This window comes from Suricata suricatta, chromosome 12 (assembly GCF_006229205.1).
Source record: "Suricata suricatta isolate VVHF042 chromosome 12, meerkat_22Aug2017_6uvM2_HiC, whole genome shotgun sequence".
Classification (NCBI taxonomy): domain Eukaryota; kingdom Metazoa; phylum Chordata; class Mammalia; order Carnivora; family Herpestidae; genus Suricata; species Suricata suricatta.
The window spans coordinates 21,246,229-21,269,746 of NC_043711.1; the positions used below are offsets into that span (position 1 = coordinate 21,246,229).

Consider the following 23,518-nt stretch of genomic DNA (forward strand, 5'->3'; position numbering starts at 1 on the left):
AAGAGCACACGTCTTAGAACACCAATGAACACAAACAAAGAAGAGTGCACTTTCTAAAGTTTAAATTGCAGAGGCACCTGGGTGGCTCAGTTGGCTGAGAGTCCAACTTCGGCTCAGGTCATGACCTTACGGTTCACGAGTTCAAACCCTGCCTTGGGCTCTGTGCTGACAGCTCAATGCCTAGAGACTGTTTCGGATTCTGTATCTCCCTCTCTCTCTCTCTGCCTCTCCCCTGCTTGAGCTCTCTCTTTCTCTCAGAAATAAATGAATAAACTTTAAAGTAAATAAATAAATAAAAATTTAAATTGCAGTACCTATTTAGTGAACACTGATTAAAAGACATAGGCCAGGAAAGTTTAAAATGCTATTCTGCAAACTCATGTGGTATTTTCACATTTAGTGCCCCTCTCTAAATTAAATCAAACCTGAAACCATTTACTGGCAATATTACTTCCATAGTCCCTTTTAACATTGTAATCTGAGTATAGAATTCAGAGACATGAAATGACCATTGAACCTTTTTGGGAAATTAAGAAAATAAACCCAAGGAATATTACAACTGATTGTTTCCAGTTACAGACTTCCTATTCTTAAATAATGGGCAACTCTAAATAAATAAAACCAAACAGGGAGTCACACCAGGGCTTGCCGCCTGCTGTTAAGAGTTTCCTGCCACACAGTACTTGCCGCTCCTAAGGCAGAGCTTCTGGGGCACTGGGGCGGGGAGCGTTCGGCAAGTGATGATGGGCATGCCAAATGTTGGACGTGTCCGACCCCTAGTGGTCTATTCACCGCAGTGTCCCGCACAGAAATCATCACTGGTATGTGGCATAAGGGACAACAAAGGTTGGGAAGCATGGCCCCTGGACTCCAAGGAGCTGAGTTCCTGTTTTCTGTGCTCCCCAAAATCCACACCTAGGGCTTTGGGAAACAGCTCAAAGAGTGGGTGTGAAAAGGGGGAACTTCTTTACTCTCCTTTCTCTAACTTCTCTGCTGTGTATGTATTTTTCTACCAATTTACTAAGAGATCATCCAAACCAGGGTTGTAAGGCAAATGCCCATGACGGTCTAAGAGATGCAGGGTGTGGTGGAACGAATGGGCGAGGCTGTGGGGGACACGCCCTCCCTAGAGCTCCTGTCCATCACTGCTTACAGGATGCAGGTGCTGTGTGGCCATACAGACATTCTGTCACAAGAAGGAAAGGTAGAAATACAGGTGTCTGTGTCAAAAGTCCTTTTTAAATGTTGGTAGCAAATGCTTATCCTATGCCTTTCTTTAAAAACAACAACAACAAAAAACCCCCCAAAACCAAAGCCAAGCCTGCTGGAGGTAGTGACTTTGTAAGCAGCTCAGATCTGCCTGGATTGGCCAGGGGACTGAGCCCCAAGGGCTCAGTCTTGAGGTTTATTCTGCCTACTCCAGAGTGGCCTCAAGTCTTCCAGGGGTTATTCTGTTTCAATTTTTACCTCTACAGCAAATTGGAAGTGAACTTCGCTTTGTAAACACAAGGTAAAAACCTGTATACAACATACATATAAAGAACACATCTCTTCCACTTAGCTAGGAGTAACGGTTGCTTTTCTTTGTGAGTTCCCACAAAAGAAAATATTAATTCTCTAAAAGAGATAAATGGTGCATGCATGGTTAACTTTTAAAATATATTTATAATTATGATAATACTACAATAAAAACCAAAGATAAAATTGCATTTTACCTGACAACTCTACTTTAGGGGGAAAAGGCCAGTGCTTAGTGAGACACACTGAAATGAATCTACTTCGGAAATTCTGAAATGTTCATGGACTTACCAAGTTAACCAGAAGGGACCTGGGAGAGGCCCTCCTAGAGACTCCACGAGAACACTACGGCTCTATCAGAACTCTAACAGTGGCCTGCGACAGAGAGACAGCAATACAGACATCTGAAATGCCTGACCTGACAGCGTCACCAGGTCAGCCTCCGAGACTAAGTCACACTCTATGTTTTCATGGTGTTTCTACCTCTTCAATCTACTAACGTGGCAACAGCAGGGCTCTTTCCTTATCTTGGTCCAGAAGGCCAGATTAATGCAGTTGCCACAGATCCTTTCTCCTGCGCTGACTACGGAGTCCCCGCAAGCACGGCGCTGCTGCTGTGGGTGGCGAAGGCGGCCGGCCCTTCCTCAGGCTTGTCAAGAAGCACCGTGCTGAATTCAAAGATCACAGGGAATGTACTGCGGAGCTTTTAGAATTGTTTATAAATTCCTCTTTTAGTTTGGAGGTAGAAGTCACATTTTTGGACCTGACAAATTGTAAACTTCTCTTGCAAGGACATTTCCTGCACTGTGCTTTGAGTCTGAAGATCTGTGCACATGCCAGTAGCCACCTACCACCTCTACTGTTCTGAGTCTTGCCCTTGAACTGAGAAAGGGCAAGCAGAGACCAAAAAAAAAAAAAAAAAAAAAAGTACACATTACAGTGTTTCTTCTACTAGAACTTTCCATTTGGCAGCTGCATTTTCAACACTATGGAAATGAATCTCCCTGCCTTTTCTAGTGATCTAATTTTAATTAAAAATGCTCTGTATCAAGAGACCGATGCCCGATATAAAGGAAAAGTTGTAAGTGAAGCGGAAACAAAGAGGTACTTCTCACAGGCTTTTGGAGGTAAGTTCTTTAAAATATTAAATAGCAGTAACATTTTTATTTTCAACTGCTTGTTATAGTGATTTGTTGTTGTTAAGCAGGTTACAGGGCAACATACCTTGTTCATTTTTCCCAAAGTGCTTTTGGATTATAGAAAACATTAAAAAAAAAATTAAAAGTGGCATTCAGCGGGAGATCCATGCCCTGAGGTGCTGGAAGGAAGAAACGTGAATATCTGTCCTTGTTTATCTTCAGGACAAAAAAAAAAAAAAAAAAAAAAAAAAAAAAAGCAAAGTCTATCTATGCATAAAGTAAAACAATCTTTTTTTTGGGGGGGGACTAAAACCACCATCATGCACTGGTCTAAGGAGGGAATAAAGTTAGACAAAATCTAGACTGTGTATTTCTTCTAATTAATGGCTCAGTGTTGCTGCTAAAAATTACTAGGAAAAAACCTTAAGCATGTAAATTCCGCCACAGTCTCTCTGGTGGATCAGATTTTCACTAATATTAACCAAATCATTAAAATTTATAGCTGATATTTCTAATCACAGATTTTAAATAATTAATTTTTACCATTAACAGAGTTGTTTTAGAAGTAAATAGTCATAGCATTGGGATTAATATAGTAACATATTTCATTAAGAATCTTAACCCTTATCAGAAAGGTAGAGTTCTAACACAATTTAATGATTTAGGCTTATAATTTTCTAAGAAAATCCAACAGAACCTAAGGACTAAAAACTAAAATTCTTTAAAAATACATAATAGTTTTAATCAAAATGGTATATATAGCACTTGGTAAAGTGCTTGGTAAATGACAGATATTCATTAAGTATCACCATATTAAGATGTACATCTAAGTGATCGGCTTGTTTGTTTAAAAACAGAGTAAAAGACAATACCAAAATAGTTTTTACAAAAGGAAATCACTGAGTGCCAGAATTGACTTTATAGGGCTTAATGGGACCACAAACCTTTACTTTAATATTTTTGGTGAACCAAGTTACAAAGAGAAAAGCCAATTTTGCTTACTTTTACTTTTTTGTTGATTTATATACCAAATTTCGGCTAAAAAAATTTGCTCCGAACTCTGTTTACAGAAAGTAGTCTTGAAGCATTTCAAAATTAAATTTCCACAGAAGTAGAAATGAAAGGAGCCCTGACTCTGGTCTTAGGGAAAGCGCCTTCTGGAAGAAACATACTCCATGAGGTTTGTTGCTTGTAGCAGGGGCTTGCCAAATGCTTGCTGAAGGAATAGCGGGAGACAGAAGCATGACCTCCTCAATGCAGAAGATGGACTGTGGAGATCAGGGTCCTGTGAGATCTGAAATGTATAGATCCTACATCTGCTTTCTCAGAGGCCAGTCTATGGAGAAGAACTGTCCTAGTACCATTTACTGAACAGGACATTCTTCTTAGCATTTTACTTGGATGTGATGGGAAAGATTTTAAACTACTGACCCAACATTTTGTTGTTTGTGAGTGCATTCAGATCTATTTATTCCTGGATAAGTTTTGTTGTCTTATGCTTCTTCTAAGAAACCATATAATCTAAGTCTTAAACATCCAGGCAAAAAGTTCTTTATAGCGACTTCTTGTTTGTTTTTTTTTTTAAAAAGTGTTCACTACATTTAGTTGTACTATACAAAAAATATATAGGTTATTTCTAATATTGCCCAATCTGTCCCCCATTCCCACTCTTTTTATTGTTGTTGGATCAATCAGGTTATGGGGGAGAGTTTTTGATGTTGATTTTTTTCTACCCTTCTATTGAAATTTCTATGTTCTGCAGTTAATTGTCACTCATCTGTATTTTCCTTCAACTTAACCCAGATTTCTCTTTTTTCTTAACTTCTTGGGCTGGGTGGCCTACATATGGTATTTTTTATAAAATTCTAATATGTATTTGAAAAAAATGCAAATGCTCAAATTGCTAGAAGCAGAGTTCTTTATATGCCCGCCGAGATCAAGTTTGTCTGTCCTGTTTAAGTATCTCATTACCATCTGCTTTATCTGTCAATTACTGAGGTGGTCTCTTAAAATCATGGATTTTTAACACTGGATGTGTATTTCTGGCATATACTAGGTACATACCAGTATGGGACAGTTTTATCTTCTAGGTAATTCATTCCTCTTACCATTATGTGGCAACTTCAGCCCGATGGTTTCGCCTGAAACCGATCAGGCGTGACCAGCACAGCTACAGCAGCCTCATTTGGTGACCTGTTGCCTGACAGATCGCATTCCATCCCCTTCCTTTCCATCCTTCCAGGTTTTGAGGTTGAAGTTTTTTGAAAACAGCGTTATTCACAAATTCTGTATGTTCATCCTGTCCTAGAATCTCTTTGAACTGGCAAGTTTAGTTCACTTCACATTTTGTTCTAGTTAGTGATTACTTTATTTCTGCCGTTTTATGTTGGGCTCTCTGTTTCCTGTGGTGTGCATTCACTTCTTTCCCCATCCTGGCTCGTGCGGGTTTACAAGACATCCTATTGGCTTGGCAGTGCTTACCCTGGCCATTCTGACACCAACAGCTTGATTTAGGTCTATGGTTCATCAATTTATCTATTCTTACCTCAGTTGTGGGATGCTTTAGGTGTGAAGAGCTTATACCTTATGCTATTAGTGTCTAGTATTTTTGTTTCACCTTAAAAAAAATACTTATTTTGAGAGAGAGAGAGAGACAGAGAGAGAGGAGAGAATCCCAGGTAGGCTCCCTGCTGTTAGTGCAGAGCCCAAACAGGGGCTCGATCTCATAAGTGTGAAATCAAATCATGACCTGAGCCAAAATCAAGAGTTGGGCGATTAACCGACTGAGCCACCCCGGCGCCCTGCTTCCCCTGTTTAGCACCTCTGCTCAGATCAGTCATTTCACGGTTTTATATAGTCCATGCTTATTTTGATTCACCTCCTTTTCTTTGCTCATTATAGATTAAAACTTCATTTCTTCCTTCTGTACTAAATTTTCTTATTTCTGAACCAAATTAAATACAACTCAGGATTCTGCTGCACTAGGAGGATTTCAAGTGCTCAACAGCCGTGTGTGGCTGGCGGCTATCGTACCGGACAGCACTGCCTTAGAAACACCTTCAGCAAGGGGCTGCTGGACGCAAAAGTTGTTTTTGTTGAAAAATGTCTTTGTTTCGTTCTCCTGAACTACTGAAGAGTGCATTGTTTTTCCCTCAGTACTCTGAAGACATTATTCCTTTGTCTTCTGAACTCAGCTGCAACTAAATGCTGTCGGGCTAACTGGTGCTCTTCGTGAGTCATCAGTCTCACGCAGCCTTTAGTTTCTTCTTTTTGTGTTTTTCTATTTCTTATGCTTGGTGCCTTATTCTACTGCCTAAGTCTGAGATTTATGTCTTTCAAGGAATCTAAAAAATCCTTAGTTGAGATTAGTTATAATCCCTTCAGATACTGTCTCTCTTAAACCTATCTTATATTCGGAAATTCTTCTCTACGTTAGACTTTCTAAGTCTATGTTCTTGATCCCATTTTCCATTTCTTTTCATTTCTTGGCTGAATTCTGGAGAATTACCTCAGATGTCCTTTTCTATTCTTCACTTCTCTTTTCTGTTGTTACAAATTAACTGCTGAGTCCAGGTAGAAAGTTTATTTCGACTAAAATGTTAATTTCTAAGAATTCGACTTGGTTATTTTTTGAAGCTACCTATCACTTTATTTTATACATGTGACATTTACATCCATTAAAGTCTCTATCTGATCATTTCATTGACTACAGTTTCTGGGAGGGTTTGGCTAATCCTGCTGTTTGTTGTGGTCTACCTTTCACTGACTGTGAATTATTTTCTTGTAAAGTTAGTACTTTTTGAGCATGAGGCTTATCAATGAGATCCCCGGGCAATCTGGGTGTCCCTTTAGAAGCATTTTGCATTTGCTTTTACCAGGAATCCTAGAGAACTCACCAGATGAGGATCAATTTGTATGTTAGTTTTTGGCCTGGGTAAGAAATTATACCAAGTGAATGGTATAACCTGAACCCCAAATCCTGTATGAGAGAAGGCTCCCAGTCACACTTCTCCCGGGGAGACATTTTCCTTCTAGCCCATAGCCCATACTGAGATAGATAAACTTGCCTTGTCTTCCTCTTCGGTTACCTTGTCTTCGGTTGGTGGGCTGGCTGGTATCTTTCTAATTTGTTAATATGTAGCTCATTAGGGGACCTGGCTGTATGCACGTACAGGTGTCTCAGCGCTGCCTTTCCAGCCGTGAGAGCTCCTGGCCGCATGTAACTGTCCTTACATGGGGTCCTTACTGAAGGAGAGCTCCATACGTAAGAAGCCCAAGAGCTGGCAGCCAGTTCAGTTTACAAGCTCCTCACTTCAGCCCTCAGCTCTCACTCTGATGTCGGCCACTGAAATGACCCCTATTCTCTTTTTGCCTAAGCTATGCACGTACTATTTTACACAGCAATTCTAAATGTTGTAGGAGGAAGGTTTTCTGTCATAATATTGCTGGGCAGGAGTTAAAGGATATTTTCTTTGCTGTGCCTCTGCCATGGAACTCCTGGAGGTTCAGTCTCCAAAGAATGGTTTTATAATGCAATTGGTAAAATGGATTCTCTTTACAAATGAAAACAGAAGATCAGCAGATTGGTAGTAATGCATATGTTTACAAAACAAAACAAAACAAACAAACTATATTTCTTCAACTAATCAAAGATAAAATTAAAACTATCATCAATGTTTTGGGGTGCGTGGGTGGCTCATTCGGTTAAGCGTCTGACTTTGGATCAGGTCAAGATCTCGTGGTTTGTGAGTTTGAACCCCGCATTGGGCTCTGTGCTGACAGCTCAGAGCCTGGAGCCTGCTTCGGATTCTTTGTCTCTCCCCCCTTTCTGTCCCTCCCCTCACTCATGCTCTGTCATTCTCTCTCTCAAAAATATATAAATGTTAAAAAAATTTTTAAAAAAGCTGTCCTTAGTGTTTTTTAGGAAGAGGTGACCACAGATTAAACACCATTACATTAATTCCAGGTTTTAGGCAGGAGGGTGCTGTGTGTTCAGTATATTGATCAAAATGAACACCGTGACCCACTGATCAGAACTGCTTCTATTGAGTTTTAAAAAACTTGTATGTACCCTCTAATATTTCTCATTTTTAACATGTATAGATTTTCAACTTCTCATACCTCAGGCTGTCTAGTAATGGGACCTGTAACATCTGAAAACAGTATTTGTAAAGATAAGTCTCCAGCTTGTCCTGGTGCTGGCTAGAAGGGACATGAAGAAGGACACTAAAGGCCTGGGTTCTAAGAGAACTTGGATAATGTTAAGATCCCTATGACTCGCTTTTTAAAAAGATTATTTGGCTTGGGTCCAAGATGGAGACAAAGTCTATAATATTTTACATGCATAAGTGCCTGACAAAATATCTCCATGTACATGATGCCCTTTTAAGATAAGCAGGTCAGATCAGTGGTTTACATGATTTATTCAAGGTTACAGCCTGAAAATGGCAAAGCCTAGAATAGAATTCTTTTCTGAAAATTAGATTTCATGCCAAAAGAGTGTTACCATGGCAAAGCCACCCTCAGGGATATCTTCTGCAGCCTCTGTATCTAGGAATCACTTATAAATTTTAAAAAAGAATGACTAAACGAGAGGCATAAAACTCTAATCCAAATTCAGGTGTGGCACAACAAAAGGGTGTGTTTGGAGTATGGGCTCAGACTTTAGATTTCTGCTGTCCACCATGGTAGCCGCTAGCCACATATGGCTACTTACATGCAAATTGGTTAAATTAAATAAACTAAAAAAGAAAAGAAAATGTCTTGGTTGTCCTAGCCACACCTTGAGTGCTCAACAGTAGTCACAAGTAGGGGGTGGCTATTCTCTGGGACAGGACTGATACAAAGCATTTCCATTAGTGGAGTTTTAGTGCACAGCCTTGCTCTAGAACGGGGACTGATGAAGGAAGTAATTTTACTGTTGCAGCTACCCAGAAAGCACACGGGCTTTGACAATTTGAATTCTGCCTAGGTTGCTTACAAACTTGTGACTCTTAAGCAAGTTTCTTAACTTCTCTGGGACTCGCTTTCTCTCTGAGTCAGAAATAAGGTGTTAGAAACTACACTTTTGCTTAATTAACTACAGAATCTGCAGTCTTCTCAACCCTCACTGCAGCCTCATAGGGGTCTCACGGCTGCCCAAAGGCCCTTTGACCAGTACAGAAAAATACACTGCTTCCAAAATACTCAACAGAATCATTAACTGAAGCCCTTAGCTAGTGTAGGCATTTTCTCTGTAAGATCTTATCTTTTCCTTGTGGGGGTGGGGGGTGGGGTGGGAGAGCTGTATAAATCAAAACTAAAAAATAAAATAAAACAGGGGCGCCTGGGTGGCTCAGTGGGTTAAGTGTCCGGCTTCGGCTCAGGTCATGATCTCACAGTTCATGGGTTTGAGCCCCTCGTCAGGCTCTGTGCTGACAACTCAGAGCCTGGAGCCTGCTTCAGATTCTGTGTCTCCCTCTCTCTGACCCTCCCCTGCTCACACTGTCTCTCTCTGTCTCTCAAAAATAAATAAAAAACATTAAAAAAAATTTTTTAAATAAATAAAATAAAACAAAACAATTAATTTAGAGCTGGAAAAAATGAGAGCTCAGTTTTCTAGTAACTCCAAAAACTGACTTGAGTGAAAGAAGCTGGATCTGAAGGTATAATGAGTGAAACGGGTCAGTGTTTTAGCGGCATTTCCCACAGGACGTCGGCAGAAGAGCAGCCACAGAAGCAGGTATAATTACCTGTATACATAATCAGACACTAATTAACTTTTTGTTTAAAGAACAAATCCCTTAACAACTCAATAGCTTGCAGTCTTGACAAGACTACTTTCCACATTTAAGACTAGGTAGACAAAACACAGACCCAAGAGAGGCCGCCACACTCCCAGAATCACTTCATGCTGCCTTGTCACTTCCCCCCAATACAGCTGTTCCTTTAAATATCTTCCCCAAGCTCCTCTCTAGTCGGTTTCTAATACACCCACAGTGTTGTACTTGACCTTTTCAGGCCTTTCTCTTGTCTGAAAATAAGCTGATGTGCTCTTGCATTTCCAATTAGCAATACCAGAATCCGTACAGCCCTTAGGAAATGATTCAGTGCCTCAACTAACCAGGGAATTGGACAACCTTGGTTAAGTGAGTTTTCTGTTCAACTAAGGAAACCTTTGTTTCAACTTCTTGTTGAAAATCTTTCTAAAATAAAATGCGTTAGTGTACCTTTCCGCTTGAGGATATTCTAATTAACATAATGAACACTCCTGATGATTTAAGTTCTTATCACCACAACAAATTACTCTAGGATACTACAGTGGGGTTAAAGTTACGGCACATTTTTACGGTGACTCCCTGTTACACTCCAGGTATCTGCTAGACTTCTCACAAAATGAGACCTAACATTAGCTTGTTTTCTTATAATTTGCCTTAATTTCTTCCACACATATACTATAGAAATGTTTCCAGATAACCTAGGCTCCTACTAATGAGATTTTGGTTAATCATGATTTAATTCTCTTTGTGCTATGTTGCACCTTCAACTCCACAGGAACCTTTGCTTGTGAAAGAAATAACTATGATTCACATCAGGCTTATGCTAAATAGTTATGAAATCCATGGGTCTCCGATAATTTTCCGGACTACTTTCAAACTTTTCTTAGAAGCAATAGCTAGATTAAGTTTCTAGTTGGTAAGGAGCAGAATTCTGCCAATATCCCTTAAAAAAAAATGGGATTTGTGTTTCTCTGCAGAATTTCCCCTTTAACAGAAAGTTGAGCACAAAGAAGACTGCCAACGGAAGTATTTCTGCTTCTGATACTTACAGGTATTAAAAAGCATTTCTAATATGTCCCCAGAAATTAAAATCATAGAGAGGAATTATCTGGACAAACAGGTCACTGAAAAATCAAGAGACTATTTCACTTAGATACACAAGGTGAGCTGTGGAGAAGAGTTTGGGGCTCTGGCTCTGAAACAGCCTCGCCCTTTCTCATTCGGGGAACTAAAAGATGCCTCATTTCCAGAGTTGCTTCTATTCTACACTGAAGACATTCCTCCAATACCAGTTGTCTCCCAGTCAAGTGAAATCCAAAGAGTAACTTTCCCTTTTTAAGCAAGAAGTAACATCCTTCCAGCAATCTCCCTGGATGACAGCGACAGTCGCTCTCCGACCATCACTAGGTCTGATCTGCCTCGGCTCAGGGCCAAGCAAAGTGTCTTTCCTCTGTGCTCAAACATGCAGGCCTTCATACCCACACCGAAATACAGGAACTGAGGATACTTTTAGTACCTCACTTTTTGAAGGGCTTCGTGGACTGCGTGCAGCCGTCCTCGAGTCTGTAAAGTGCCTGCAAGGTCTCTAGACGTCTCTCTACAACTGACTAGCTGCCACTCGCGTCTGAGTCTCAGCCGATTTCACTGCTCTCCTGCCTCACGTAGGTTCCCGTATCATTAACACTAAAGTGCAACAGCCTGTGGCCCAGAACTTGTACCTGGCAGACTCTCAACACAGATGGAAAAATACCACTACCAGGGCACATAGTAGTTGCTTTGGGGAGAGAAACATCAGTCTGAGTCCCCATCCCGTGTCTCTCAAACTAACTTCTATTTCTGTTGCCCAGGGGCAAGGGCAGCCAATAATTCAATGTCACAACCAAAACAAAGGGTGAAACTTATTTTCATAAAACAAACAATAGGAGTATAATGCAATGTTATTATATGGAATAGCATATTTAACTAAAACAATATTGCAGTTACTGTATGCAAACCAACGTTTCAGTTTTAGAAGCTCAGTTTAAAAGGCTTGATCTTACTAAGAGACTCATTTATAACCAAAAGAGTATAGATTATATTTTTCATTATTAACTCGAAACTCCAAAAATAGTGTGATAAACTAAAGTCACTCAATTGTAACTGTAAATATATGAACCATAACAAGACAGATATACTTACAGCTTGCGTTTCTATACAGAAGAAATGGTTCATGGAGCTGAAATTCCAAATCTTTATTCACTGGTTCAACCAGATTGTGCATGTTCAGTCGATTCACAATGGTAAAACCATGGTAAGGTGAGGCTGACCTTAGATTTGACAGGAAAAAAACAATGCCCGTAGTCACTATTTAATTCACGGAAATGTTATCTACTTCTTTGCTTCCATTTCAAAGAATAACAACATTATTGCATTATACAATACTGTTAGCACTTAAAGTTGTAAGCAAAAAACGTAAGACAGATCATACCCCTCCTCTTCTCAGACGTTTCCAAGGACTCAGTCCCTCAGACTAAAGGCCAATGTCCTTACTAAGGCCACCAGGGCCTCGGCTGGCGTGTGCCCTCCTGGATTCCTCCCCCTACCTCTTCTCTTGCTTCTCCTGCTCCACGCACCCAGCTCTTTGCTCGCCCCGCAGGAGAGCGCTTCCACCTGGACACCCTTGTCCGGAACACTCGCTGGAATGTAGCTGTCGCATCCCCCCACAAACTTCTCAAATAACACTTTCTCAATGACACTTAACTGAGAACTACCCTTTCTCAGGTTCCCAGCCTGCTCTCACGTTCCTTACCTCCAGCCCACCTCTTTGTTTCCCACAGCACTTATTTTTTTATGCTTTCTCCACTAGAATGTAAACTCCATGCAAATAGGGTTTTTGTCTTTTTTTTTTTTTCAGATACATGCCAAGATGATACCCAGTAGATGTTTAATAAACATTTGCTCAACAAAAATATCACTTATTTTAAACACAGTACGGACGTGGTTTTAGTAATGACTGCCATAACAATCATGATTGTTTCTGACACCAAACAGGTTTTTCCATAGTTCTCCTAAGTTAGAAAATGCCTCGAGTCCTATAACAAATGTCCTTGGATATCCTATCAGGGTGAGTCAGGACATGACCTTTTAGCCACTCCTCATGTGTATGCAACACTTCACAGTTTCTCATTCATTTCTCTGTGCACATGGGAGAGATTTTTAGAATCCTACTCTACTTAGGAAATAAACTCAGAATGACTAAGGCTTCTGCCCAAAGTCACACAAATAATGTGACCAGAATTCAGCTTTAGGTTTTCTGACTCCAAACCCAGTCTTCTTCTAGACTAAAGTCTCTGCAAAGTGATGTTCTGATACTGTGGCATACCTTTATCCAAGGCACATAAAATGTTCTCACATTTCCCAGTTTCATTGGTTTTCTTTTGTTAGGACTAACACTCCGTAAGCCTCTATGAATATTATTAAGCCAAATCATTTATTATACTAAATTTCACATTATCTATAACCAGTAGACCCGCACTATCCTATAACAATAAGGCCAGAAAGTATTTCCCAAATATCACAGATACCAAGCCTCTAACTACAATTGATAAGTTTTTAGAGATTTATATAGGTAATAAAGAATAATGAAGTAGATGAAAGGTAAAGGCCCTTTTTTCTTTTAAGGAGAAAGATGAAGGGCAGGAAACAAAGTGACAGAGAATAAAGAGCTGCTATAGTTACAATGTAAAGCGAAGCACTTACATACAAAGGGAAAAAAGATCAGTGTATTTGGACAAGACTGCCAAGCCATACACCAAGATTTAAAAAATATTTGCCAAATTCTTGTTAATTACCATCAATGGAGAAAGGCAATCCTTAAAAGATGACTCATAATACAAAAAAAAAAAAAAAAAAGGTGGGGAGAACTAGATGTCAATAATAATTTCTCTGAATCCCTAAGCTTTAGACGCCACGGGAAGGAAGCTGCCCCAGTCAGAGCAAGACAGAAGGGGGACCTGGGAAAACAAGGACTCCAGGACTTTCTTTCCTGTCAGTCACAGGATACAAAAGTTGCTTAACAAAACAAAGACTGCCGCTTGCAAACCAATCACATTTTACATAATTAACTCTCAGGAAAGGTGGAAATATAAAACATGCAGCTGAGTGACCAGGTCTTCTAAAGGACTCTCAAGCTAAAACTACACATTACTAGCTCTGACTCATAGGAAGGCTCAAAGAAGGAACATAGCGTGGGTAGACTCTCACAGCTAGAAATGGCTGAAAGGGACAAGCAGGAAGGTTTCAAAGACAAATGTACAACAAGGCTGAACTTTATAGGACACTATTTAACATTAGATTAAACACAATTATGTATCATTTAAAAAAAAAAGCTTACCTTCGATACACAAATAAGGTTCCTTCTATATCAGTTTTCTCCTATAATAGAGAATGAGTCAATTAGTTTTTTTCTCCCATACTTCAACCCCAAATGGTCCTAATGGAGAAGAAATACTTCATGTTTAAAATGAACTTATTTATTTTAAAATTACTCATGTTAGAACAGGTCAAGTAATTCACTCCACAAACTACTATTACCAGTTTCTTTCTTATCCTTTTTATGTTATTAGTGGCATACTAACATACACACAATGTTCAATACAGCAACATGTTTGTTAACTGCAACATTTTTCTTTTTAAAATTAAAAAAATTTTAATGTTTATTTGAGAGAGAGAGAGAGAGAGAGAGAGAATGAATGAATAAGAATGGGGGAGGAGCAGAGAGAGACAGAGACACAGAATCCAAAGCAGGCTCCAGGCTCTGAGCTGTCAGCACAGAGCTTGACACAGGGCTCAAACTCACAGACCATGAGATCGTGACCTAAGCCAAAGTCACTGGGTGCTTAACCAACTGAGCCATCCAGGCACCCCAAAACATTGATGACAGTTTTAATTTTATCTTTGATTAGTTGAAGAAATATAGTTTTTTTGTGTGTGCCAAGTTACAACTCACTGTAAAATAATAAAGATCGAAAAAGTTTTGCTTAAGTTTATATGCCATTATCCATATGAACAAACAATGGCAGCTTATTTTTCAATTCAGATTATTCTAGCTTGCATTTCATATGTAAAGCAGGACTCCATAATTAAAATTCCACAACACTGAAAATCTGTGAAAAACTAGAAATAAAAGCTTGTTAGTCATAAGCTCCTGCCCCCAAGTCTTCAACATTTGTCTGCAATCCACAGCTCACAAATTTATACGCAGACCAAATAAAGTAAAATGATTCAGAACAATTCAAACTAAGGGAATGTCTAAAACAGCTACACTTAAAAATTTTTTCTATAATTTTGTTCTTTGAGGTTTTCTATACCTCCTTCTCTTCCAGGAGGTAAAGGAAAGAAGTAAAGTAAAGCAAGATGATTCTGAACATTTCTTCATCTGAATTAAGTGTTTATAGTGTCAAATGATTTTCACAAAATTACTGATTAAATATAACCTATGTATCTGTTTTATACCTTAAAGAATATATTACGATAATATTTCAGAGTTTTGTTAGTATAAAGGATTTCATTTCTTACTGAAATGCGAACGTGAGTCATTTATGAACTCAGTCCAACATTTACACATTTGCTGAAAGTAAAGCCTAAAGCTGAATGAGTAAATCACAGAGGGTCAATTACTAGAAAACTGGAAATTACGTTTCTTTTAAACAGGGGCTCACAAGTCAGAGAACAGATTGGATGTAACTTTGCAAACACCCTCACTTACCAAAAAAAAAAAAAAAAAAAAAAAAAAAAAAAGCCCAAAAAGTACTTAGTGTGAAGGGAGCATTCAGAGGTGACATCACCAGCAGCACAGCTGGAACGAAACACATTTACAGGGTCTCTTTTCCAAAGGCTTCAAGGGAATCCAATTAGCATGGAAGCCCTTTTCCTAAGTGCCTTGAAATCTTTTCCAAAACTCTGGAAATACAGGGCAGTTAGATAAAAGCCGGATTTATCCCCACCACCTCTCTTTCAAGAATTGAAACTAATTGGATTTCAAGCTTTAAATCCAAACGACCTCTATGAAGGGGGCTTTTATTTACGTGTCTGTTGGGGGGAGAGCACGGGTGTTTATAGATTATGTTTATGTACTTGAACCCTCACAGTTTCAAACGCAATCTTTCAGGCATCTTTCTGACACTACTGTTCTCATCCATCAACAAAATCTGCAAAGAAGGCATACCGCCCATGTCCCCGGACCCGACCCCAAGGGACTGATCCTCCTGCAATTCTCCCCTCTATTGGCTTTTCCCTCCGGACGTCCTGGGCCTACTTCTGTTGCTCCTGTACCCGAAACCCCGAAGCCCCTGACACCCTTCAGGGACCGGGTAGCCTCTTCTCCAGTCCCTGGCCTCCCCCTCTCCCGCCCCGGCCTCCAGAATCGTCTCCAACCCAGGGCAGTCCGCACGGCCCCTTTAAGAGGCGGTGGCCGGGAGGGCGACCTCAGCGGCCGGGCCTCACTCACCCACTGGTTGGCCTTGGGGCAGAAGGTGTACAGAGCGACCTGGCCCGTGAGGTCTGCGATGCTGGTGATGTAGGGGTCGTGCTGTTTGAGGGCCGCTAGGCTCATCTCCTGCCCAGCTCGACTCAGCGACTCCATCTTGAATTCCGGAGCCGAGCCCCTCCAGCGGGGGCGGAGTCGCGGACAGGAAGGTGCCATGGAGACTAGGTTCCCCCAGCTGCGTCAGCACCCTTAACTTCCGCCTCTTGGCCGGGCCTCGCGGCGGGGCGGTACTACAGCTATTACGCTCCGCTGCGTCCACGGCCCGGGAGCCGGGTTCCGGGACCGTCGGGCTCTGCGGGTCAGGGGTGGTGTCAACTGCAGAGCTTGCAGGAGGGGGCGCCAGCCCTTCCTGTACTTGGGGGAGAATGTCTTGTCCGCAGGATCTAGGCTGCGCTCGAGCTTTCTTCGGGCTCCTGCCAGACGAGGCAGAGGCCGACCCCGGGGCCGGCCTGGGCTCCAGCACGCGCACGCCGGGTCGCGGAAAGAAAAGTCGGTTGTGACTGTGCGGGGCTCCGTAGCTCGTGGTCGGGGAGGGAAGGCAGCACCTGAAAGTCGCCCTAGAGCTCGGACCTCACTGGATCACTACCGTCAGCAATTTGGTGTTTTTCTGATGGAAAGTTTTGAGAAAAGCCAAATAGCCCTCTGGTAACTCCACAGGAATCACTGGTGCTATCCACTTTTGCTCACTTCCCTCGTCTTGATCTCACATTAAGTCCTTCCATCCAGTCGTGGGAGGAGACTGCGAAGGCCTGGGTTTGTTCTGTATCGATTAAGGTTTTCAAAAGATAAAGGTAATTATTTTAGCAAACATCTGTTGAGCATTTTAACACATTTTGAAGAGCCAGGTAGTAGCTAATGGGTAAAACAAGATACGGAGACTTGTTAAAAAAAACACATGTTCTTATATTGAAAAGATACCCCAATGGAATCGAATTTTTCAAAGGAAAAAAAAATCGGCGTGCTCGGGTGCCTCAGTCAGTTAAGCCTCTGACTCTTGATTTCAGCTCAGGTTATGAACTCAGGGCTCCTGAAATGGAGGCGGTGGGGGCCCTGGGCTGACAGCCTGCTTGGGATTCTCAAGCTCCTTCTCTCTCTCTCTCTCTCTCTGCCCTTATTCCACTCACGCTCTTTCTTAAAATAAACTTAAAAAAAAACAAAACCCAAGCCTTGTAATACTTGTATTGTTTGTGATTTTATATCCCAGGGTTTGTTAGTGGGAAGAGACTTCACGTGTTACATTCTTTGTAGTTAATCACGTGGGAAGCGTGTACAAATGCAGAGAAGGAAACGTGTCAGTTCATTAAGCAAGTATTTTTCGAAGTTTCAGGTGTGAGCGGTGTTACAGGAGAGGGGGGAGGAGGGGGACGCGGGACCTTGTCTCTCGGGGTCGAAGAATGAATCTCGTGCACAACAGAGAGTCAGCAAAGCGATAGAGTGAGATGCGTCTCGGCTGGGTAGCTGCTGAGGAATTTCGTCCCTGACTTTTTATTGGGACCTTATCAGAAAGTTTGTGAGACTCCTTGCATGGCATCTAGCCCGGGGGGAGGGGAGGGGCCTGGAATACCTTCATCCTTTTTTTTTTTTTTTTCTTCTTCTAAACCTCACCTTTTCTTCAGCCTCCCACGTGTAGCTGCAGTCTGCCTCATTGAGGGTAAGACAACTTCCTGGCTCTGGGAGAAAGAAGTTGCACAATGCAAGGAAACTGGGACAAGGCTAGAGATGGTGTTCTTGAAACTCAGAGGGATTCACTCCGTCTGGTCAGGAAAGTCTAGGGAGACTTCATGGAGAAGGTGATGTTTGCTTAGTGCTCCAGGGAGGAGTAGGAGTTGATCAGAGAAGAAAGGCAAGGGTTCCCTTTCATTTTAGTCGAATGGTGAGGTAGGGAAGATGTGATCATCCTGATTTGACAGGCGATTTAATTGAAGCAGAATGGAGAAATCACTGGCTCAGTTCCACACTAGTCTGGGGCTATCTGGTATTAGAATCCAGAGACTCCTGCCTCCCCAGGTTTCCCTTCCTATACACCATGGCTACCTTTCTTCATCATTGAGATGGAGTCTTACTCCCTTCCACCTACTTTCTTTTTTTTTAATTTTTTTTATGTCTTTATTTTTGAGAGAGAGAGAGAGACAGCGCAAGGAGGGGAGGGTCAGAGAGAGAGGGAGACACAGAATCTGAAGCAGGCTCCAGGCTCTGAGCTAGCGGTTAGCACAGAGCCTGATGCAGGGCTCGAACCCATGAACTGTGAGATCATGACCTGAGCCAAAGCCGGCCGCTTAACTGACTGAGCCACCCAGGCACCCCCCCACCTACTTTCAATAAAATAGTTAAAAATCTATGCCCTAGTTAAAAAAAATACATATATTTTTTGAATAGGTAATGCAAGCCCTTGGAGTAAAATTCAGACACACCTGAAACTTAAAAAAGTGATTTTTTTCTTTCAAAAAGTATTACTTTATTGGGGTATAGTTGACATATAGCATGGTATCAGTTTCAAGTATATAGTATAATGATTTGATTTCGTATATATTCCAAAATGATCACCACAATAGTCTTAGATCTGTCACCATGATTAGTTACAAACATTTTTTTCTTAAAAAAAATTTTTTTTAATTTTTTAATGTTTTATTTTTGATACAGACAGAGACAGAGCATGAGAGGGGGAGGGGCAGAGAGAGAAGGAGGCACGGAAAGCGAAGCAGGCTCCAGGCTCTGAGCTAGCTGTCAGCACAGAGCCTGACGCGGGGCTCGAACCCTCGAACGTGAGATCTGACCTGAGCCGAAGTTGGAGGCTTAACCGACTGAGCCACCCAGGTGCCCCACAAACATTTTTTTCTTGTGGTAAGAACTTTCAAGATCCCCTCTCCTAGCTACTTTCAAATGTTATGCCCAGATCGCAATATCATCCCCCAAAACCAGAGACCGCCAGGGAGACCGAGTCACGCATGCAAAAGCAAAGGGCTTTATTCCAGGCTTAAGCTCGCGGGGCCTAAGCTCGGGCTCACAGACTTTACCAGCACAGTGGATCCGTGCTGAGAGCCCCGAACAAGGGCTGAGCAGGGTTTTTATGGGTTTTGGGAAGGGGGGGTTACAGGAAATGGTGACACAGATACAGTGATCCAATCATTATTGCATAACATCATTGGCAGCAACTTTAACCATACATTTTGTTTAGAGCTTTACTTTTGGCGGGACCCAATCACAATATTTAGAGTATCTTTGAAAATAACCAAATACAGGGTGGGCCAAGGACCCCCACGTAGGGTGTAACTAGCCTTAAGCAATAAGTGATTATCTATAGCTTCTGTCTCTAGGCCTGCCCTTAGGAATGTTAAGCATTTTAGCTGGCTGCTTCTGATTGGGTGTTACTAGGGTGGTCCCTGGTTGAGCAATCTGTGTCCTTTCATTGTCTAAAGATTCTGAGAAACCGACACTTAGGCCTCCAAGGTCAGAGGGGAAACTTGAAGCCTGTCATGGAGTCAGTTTGGTTCAGACCTGTGTCCTTTCACAAATATGCAATACGGTATTATTAACTATAGTCATCATGCTGTATATTACGTCCTCAGGATATTCACTAGTTTTTCCTTATATAGATTTACTAATATTCAGAATAGAAAATGCCTTCAAAAATGCATGTTTGCATGGCCCAAAACATGTTAGTGTTGACTGTAAGGCTCTGTACAGTTCCAAGATATAGTAAAGAGAATGTGAATATTTTGGAATTGAAACTCCCCCATTTACCTTGATGCCCAATTTTGCCTTGTATTTGTGGAACAAACCTTAAGACCTTTCTTGTGTCTTAGGCTACATGCTAAGGGCAGAGAGTGCATCTTTGTCAGTGTTTAGTATTTATGCCCCTGGCATAGAGTAGATTCTCAATAAATACCCATGAATGAATGCCATCTTCAACCCCAACTCCTCTAAGGCCATGAGAGAGAGGAGAGGTGGGGGGCGGGTTAGAGATGGGCAAGTGTCTTCCTCTTCACTGGAAAACCTGTTACTTTTGTGCTTTATGCATGTCAGTTTTTTTATTATTTAAAAATAATTTTTTTAATGTTTTATTTATTTTTGATACAGAGAGAGACAGAGCTTGAGAGGGGAAGGGGCAGAGAGAGAAGGAGACACAGAACCAGAAGCAGGCTCCAGGCTCTGAGCTAACTGCCAGCACAGAGCCTGACGGGGGACTCGACCCCACGAATGTGAAATCTGACCTGAGCCAAAGTCAGAGGCTTAACCGACTGAGCCACCCAGGCGCCCCATGTCAGTTTTCTTAAAGGACAAATAATTTAAAATGTGAAAATCTGAAATCTAATCAATCCTACCCCATCTCCGTCCCCTTCTAGTGACCTTGTGATAAAAAATACAACTTGCCATTTGAAATTATAGGGTCTGAGGCAAAGGACACTAGAATACAAGTCAGAAGACTAGCGTTTTAGCTCCAAATCTACTGGCTGTGAAACTTTGTCAGTTAGTCACAGACCTCCCATTTTTTCAGCGTAAAATTCAAAGTCCTTGCCGTGGCCAGGGAGACATGCTTGGCCTGGCCTTCTGCTGTCTTTCTATCTCCATTTTCTATGAATTGCCCTTTGAATGATTCTACCCCAGCCAACTGACTTCCTTGCTATTCCTGTACATGTGCCCAATGAGTCTTGCCTCAGGGCCTTTGCATTTGGCATTTTCCTTTTCTGGAGCATTCTTCTCTCTGATATTCCTGGGATATCCTTATGGCTCATGTCCTCATGTTCCTCATAGCACTTATCTGCAAGTGGTGGTTGTTTTATTTATTTCTGTTTTGCCTGTATCACAAGCTTAATGAAGCAGGACCCACGTCTGTCTTGTTTGTCATCATCTGTGCCTGGCACAGAGACAAGGCCTACTACGTGTTTGTTGGATTAGCTGGAATATCAGGATGTTTTCTCTTTATCCCATAAACCTCCATATCGAAGAAAGCATTTTGTTGTTGTAAGTGTTATACAAATAATGATGCCTGATTTTCTTGTATTAATATATTTTGACTCTCAGTTTCGATGCTTCCGGAAGCAAACATCCTGTGTTTTGTATAGCCCAGAACAGTAACTGGGAACTTTCTTAGTCTGGCACTTTTCCCTATGTCTGTTTTCTCTCCACCTCTCCATCTCCCCTATTTCTTCTTCCTCTCCCTCCCCTTTTCTCTAGAAAGTATTCTAGAAGTATCTGCCTATTACTGTTCGCCTTTTTAAGCAGAGAAACCAAGCAGACTTTCCCAAGGTCACATAATGACTCATTTGCTGAGGTGGGATTAGCATCCTCTAGCCTTGACTTCCAGCTAGATCATATATCTTGCTTCCATGTTGTCTGGCCCACTCTTAAATTACACTGCCTCCACACAAGTGAAACTTGTTATCCTTATGCTGTTGTTTCTCTATGGATATTTATTTTACATGATGGATATGCAAAAGGTTGTGGATTATAATCTCCATTAGCTGGTGCTTACCAGATGCTTAGGATGTACTTCTTTCCATCAGTTTCTCCAGAAAGGTCAGAGACCTCTGTATTTTAAAATGTTACTTTATGAAAGTATCTTAAAAGGTACTAGATGCTTTCTCGAATTGCATTTCTGATACTTGAACTAGTTTCGTCTGTCAGTTCTGGAGCCGAGATACTAATGCCTTCAACCAGGAAGAAAGAAATCTCCTCCATATGGGGTAACGTAACTGGAACAAAAGAACATGGGATTAGCATACCATTTAGTTCATCTGTTTACTGCATTTAACATGGTATTCTTGATAATGTTCTTTGGTAGAGAGTTCTACATCCTTTGCTGTTGCTTAACCCAATGGAACGTTTCAAATGAACCATAGCATAGCAGTGGTATTAACAATAGCAGTATATTCACAACTGATACACATTGCTTATTCATGGAACAGCAAAGTGCCTCAGAGGTACACATACTCAGAAACTCTCAAGACTGGTTTATGGTTGCAGATAATTGTTATTCATTTGTAAGTGAAGGCATCCAGAGGTTAGCTGACTTCCCTGAGGCAGAGACTGTATGCTACTCACCAGCAATTTTTTTTTTTTCCTTTTCCGTTGTCTTAGCCACACAGCGAGGCTTCATTTCCCAAACTCTTTCAGCTTAGGCATAGCTCTCTCACCCAATTCTGGCCAGTAGAATGTTGGCAGAAGTGATACGTGCCTTCTTCAGGCCACAGCTTTAAGGAGCATGTTCCCCCTTGACTTGCTTTCCCCCTTTCTGTTGTCTGGGTGCAGCCAACTGTGGGGCCATGCGGAATGGCAGAGGTCTACAATGGAAGGGGTTGGGACTCTGACTCACTGCAGAGGGGAGAGCTGCTTGCTGTCCAGAGTGTCCTTCTCAGACTGCTACGTGACTGAGGAGACTGTGCTGGGTTTGAGTGATTGTGTACTTTGGGGTCTTTTCGTTACCTTAGTCTAGCCTATCCCAACTAACTGCACTGCTGCAGCTTGTTCAGAAAGTCAGCAATAAAACTTCAGCCTTCCGAAGTGGAATTAAAATTAAGCGTATGATTTACCAGAAGATTGCTTAGTGCTTTGACAGTAAGTCAAGACTTTAAAAGAACTCCAGCCAGAGCTTTGCATTTGCAATCAGTTATAAGCATGAATTTGCAGAGTCACAAAGTGGCTAAAGACCAAAAATATTTTTGCCTATACCATTAGGCAATTGATTTTGCAATTGCATCATGAAATAACCTACTAAAGCCAAATTGGGAGGCTGGCGTTTAAAATGTACTTCTCCATGATGGTTGCCACAGATGCTCTCAGACCTCTTTTAATTCTTTCTCCCTGGGACATATTAAAATGCAAGTACGGTTGACACTTGAATAACATTAGTTTGAACTGTGCAGGTCCACAGTGGGAAATTATTTTTGATAAATATAGTAACAGTACTATAGATGTACATTATTGGGGCACCTGGGTGGCTTGGTAGGTTGAGCGTCTGACTTCGGCTCAGGTCATGATCTCTTAGTTCATGAGTTTGAGCCCCATATAGGGCTCCATTCTGACAGCTAGAGCCTGGAGCCTGCTTTGGATTCTGTGCCTCCCTCTCTGTCTCTCTCTTGCTCGCTCTCTGTTTCCCTCTCTCTCTTTCAAAAATAAATAAAGGTTAAAAATAATAAAAAATATTTTTTTCTCTTCCTTATGATTTTCTTACTGACATTTTCTTCTTTCTAGCTTACTTTACTTTAACAATATAGCATATAATACATAAAACATACAAAACCTGTTCATGTTATTGGTAAGGCTTTGTCAACAGTAGGCTATTAGTAGCAGTTTTGGGGAAGTCAAAAGTTTTACCTGGATTTTAAACTATGTGAGGGTTTGCCACCCCCAACCTATGTGCTGTTCAAGAATCAACTATATTTCTTTTTTTTCCCCCAATTCTAAAGCGCCTTTATCTTATTGTATTATTATTTTCTTACTGAAGTATAGTTGACACCCAATGTTACCTTGTTTCAGTGTACAGCATAGTGATTTGACAAGTGTCTACGCTGTGCTGTGCTCACCATAGTGTGGCTGTCATTTGTCACCACACGACACTGTTATAGTACCATTGACTA

The 23,518-nt window shown here is 41.3% G+C and overlaps 1 protein-coding gene across 1 annotated transcript in view; it reads right to left on the reverse strand.

The window, feature by feature from the left end:
- The window catches only part of DCP1A (decapping mRNA 1A), a 54,594-nt gene extending 38,526 nt beyond the window's left edge, over window positions 1-16,068 (reverse strand). The window contains exons 1-3 of the mRNA XM_029916887.1: window positions 15,903-16,068; window positions 13,788-13,828; window positions 11,594-11,721 (exon numbers count right to left, since the gene is read on the reverse strand). Of these exons, the coding sequence (XP_029772747.1) occupies window positions 11,594-11,721; window positions 13,788-13,828; window positions 15,903-16,037 (304 nt within the window). The 5' untranslated portion in view covers window positions 16,038-16,068. The remainder of the gene's footprint in view (window positions 1-11,593; window positions 11,722-13,787; window positions 13,829-15,902) is intronic.
- Window positions 16,069-23,518: the final 7,450 nt, after the last annotated feature.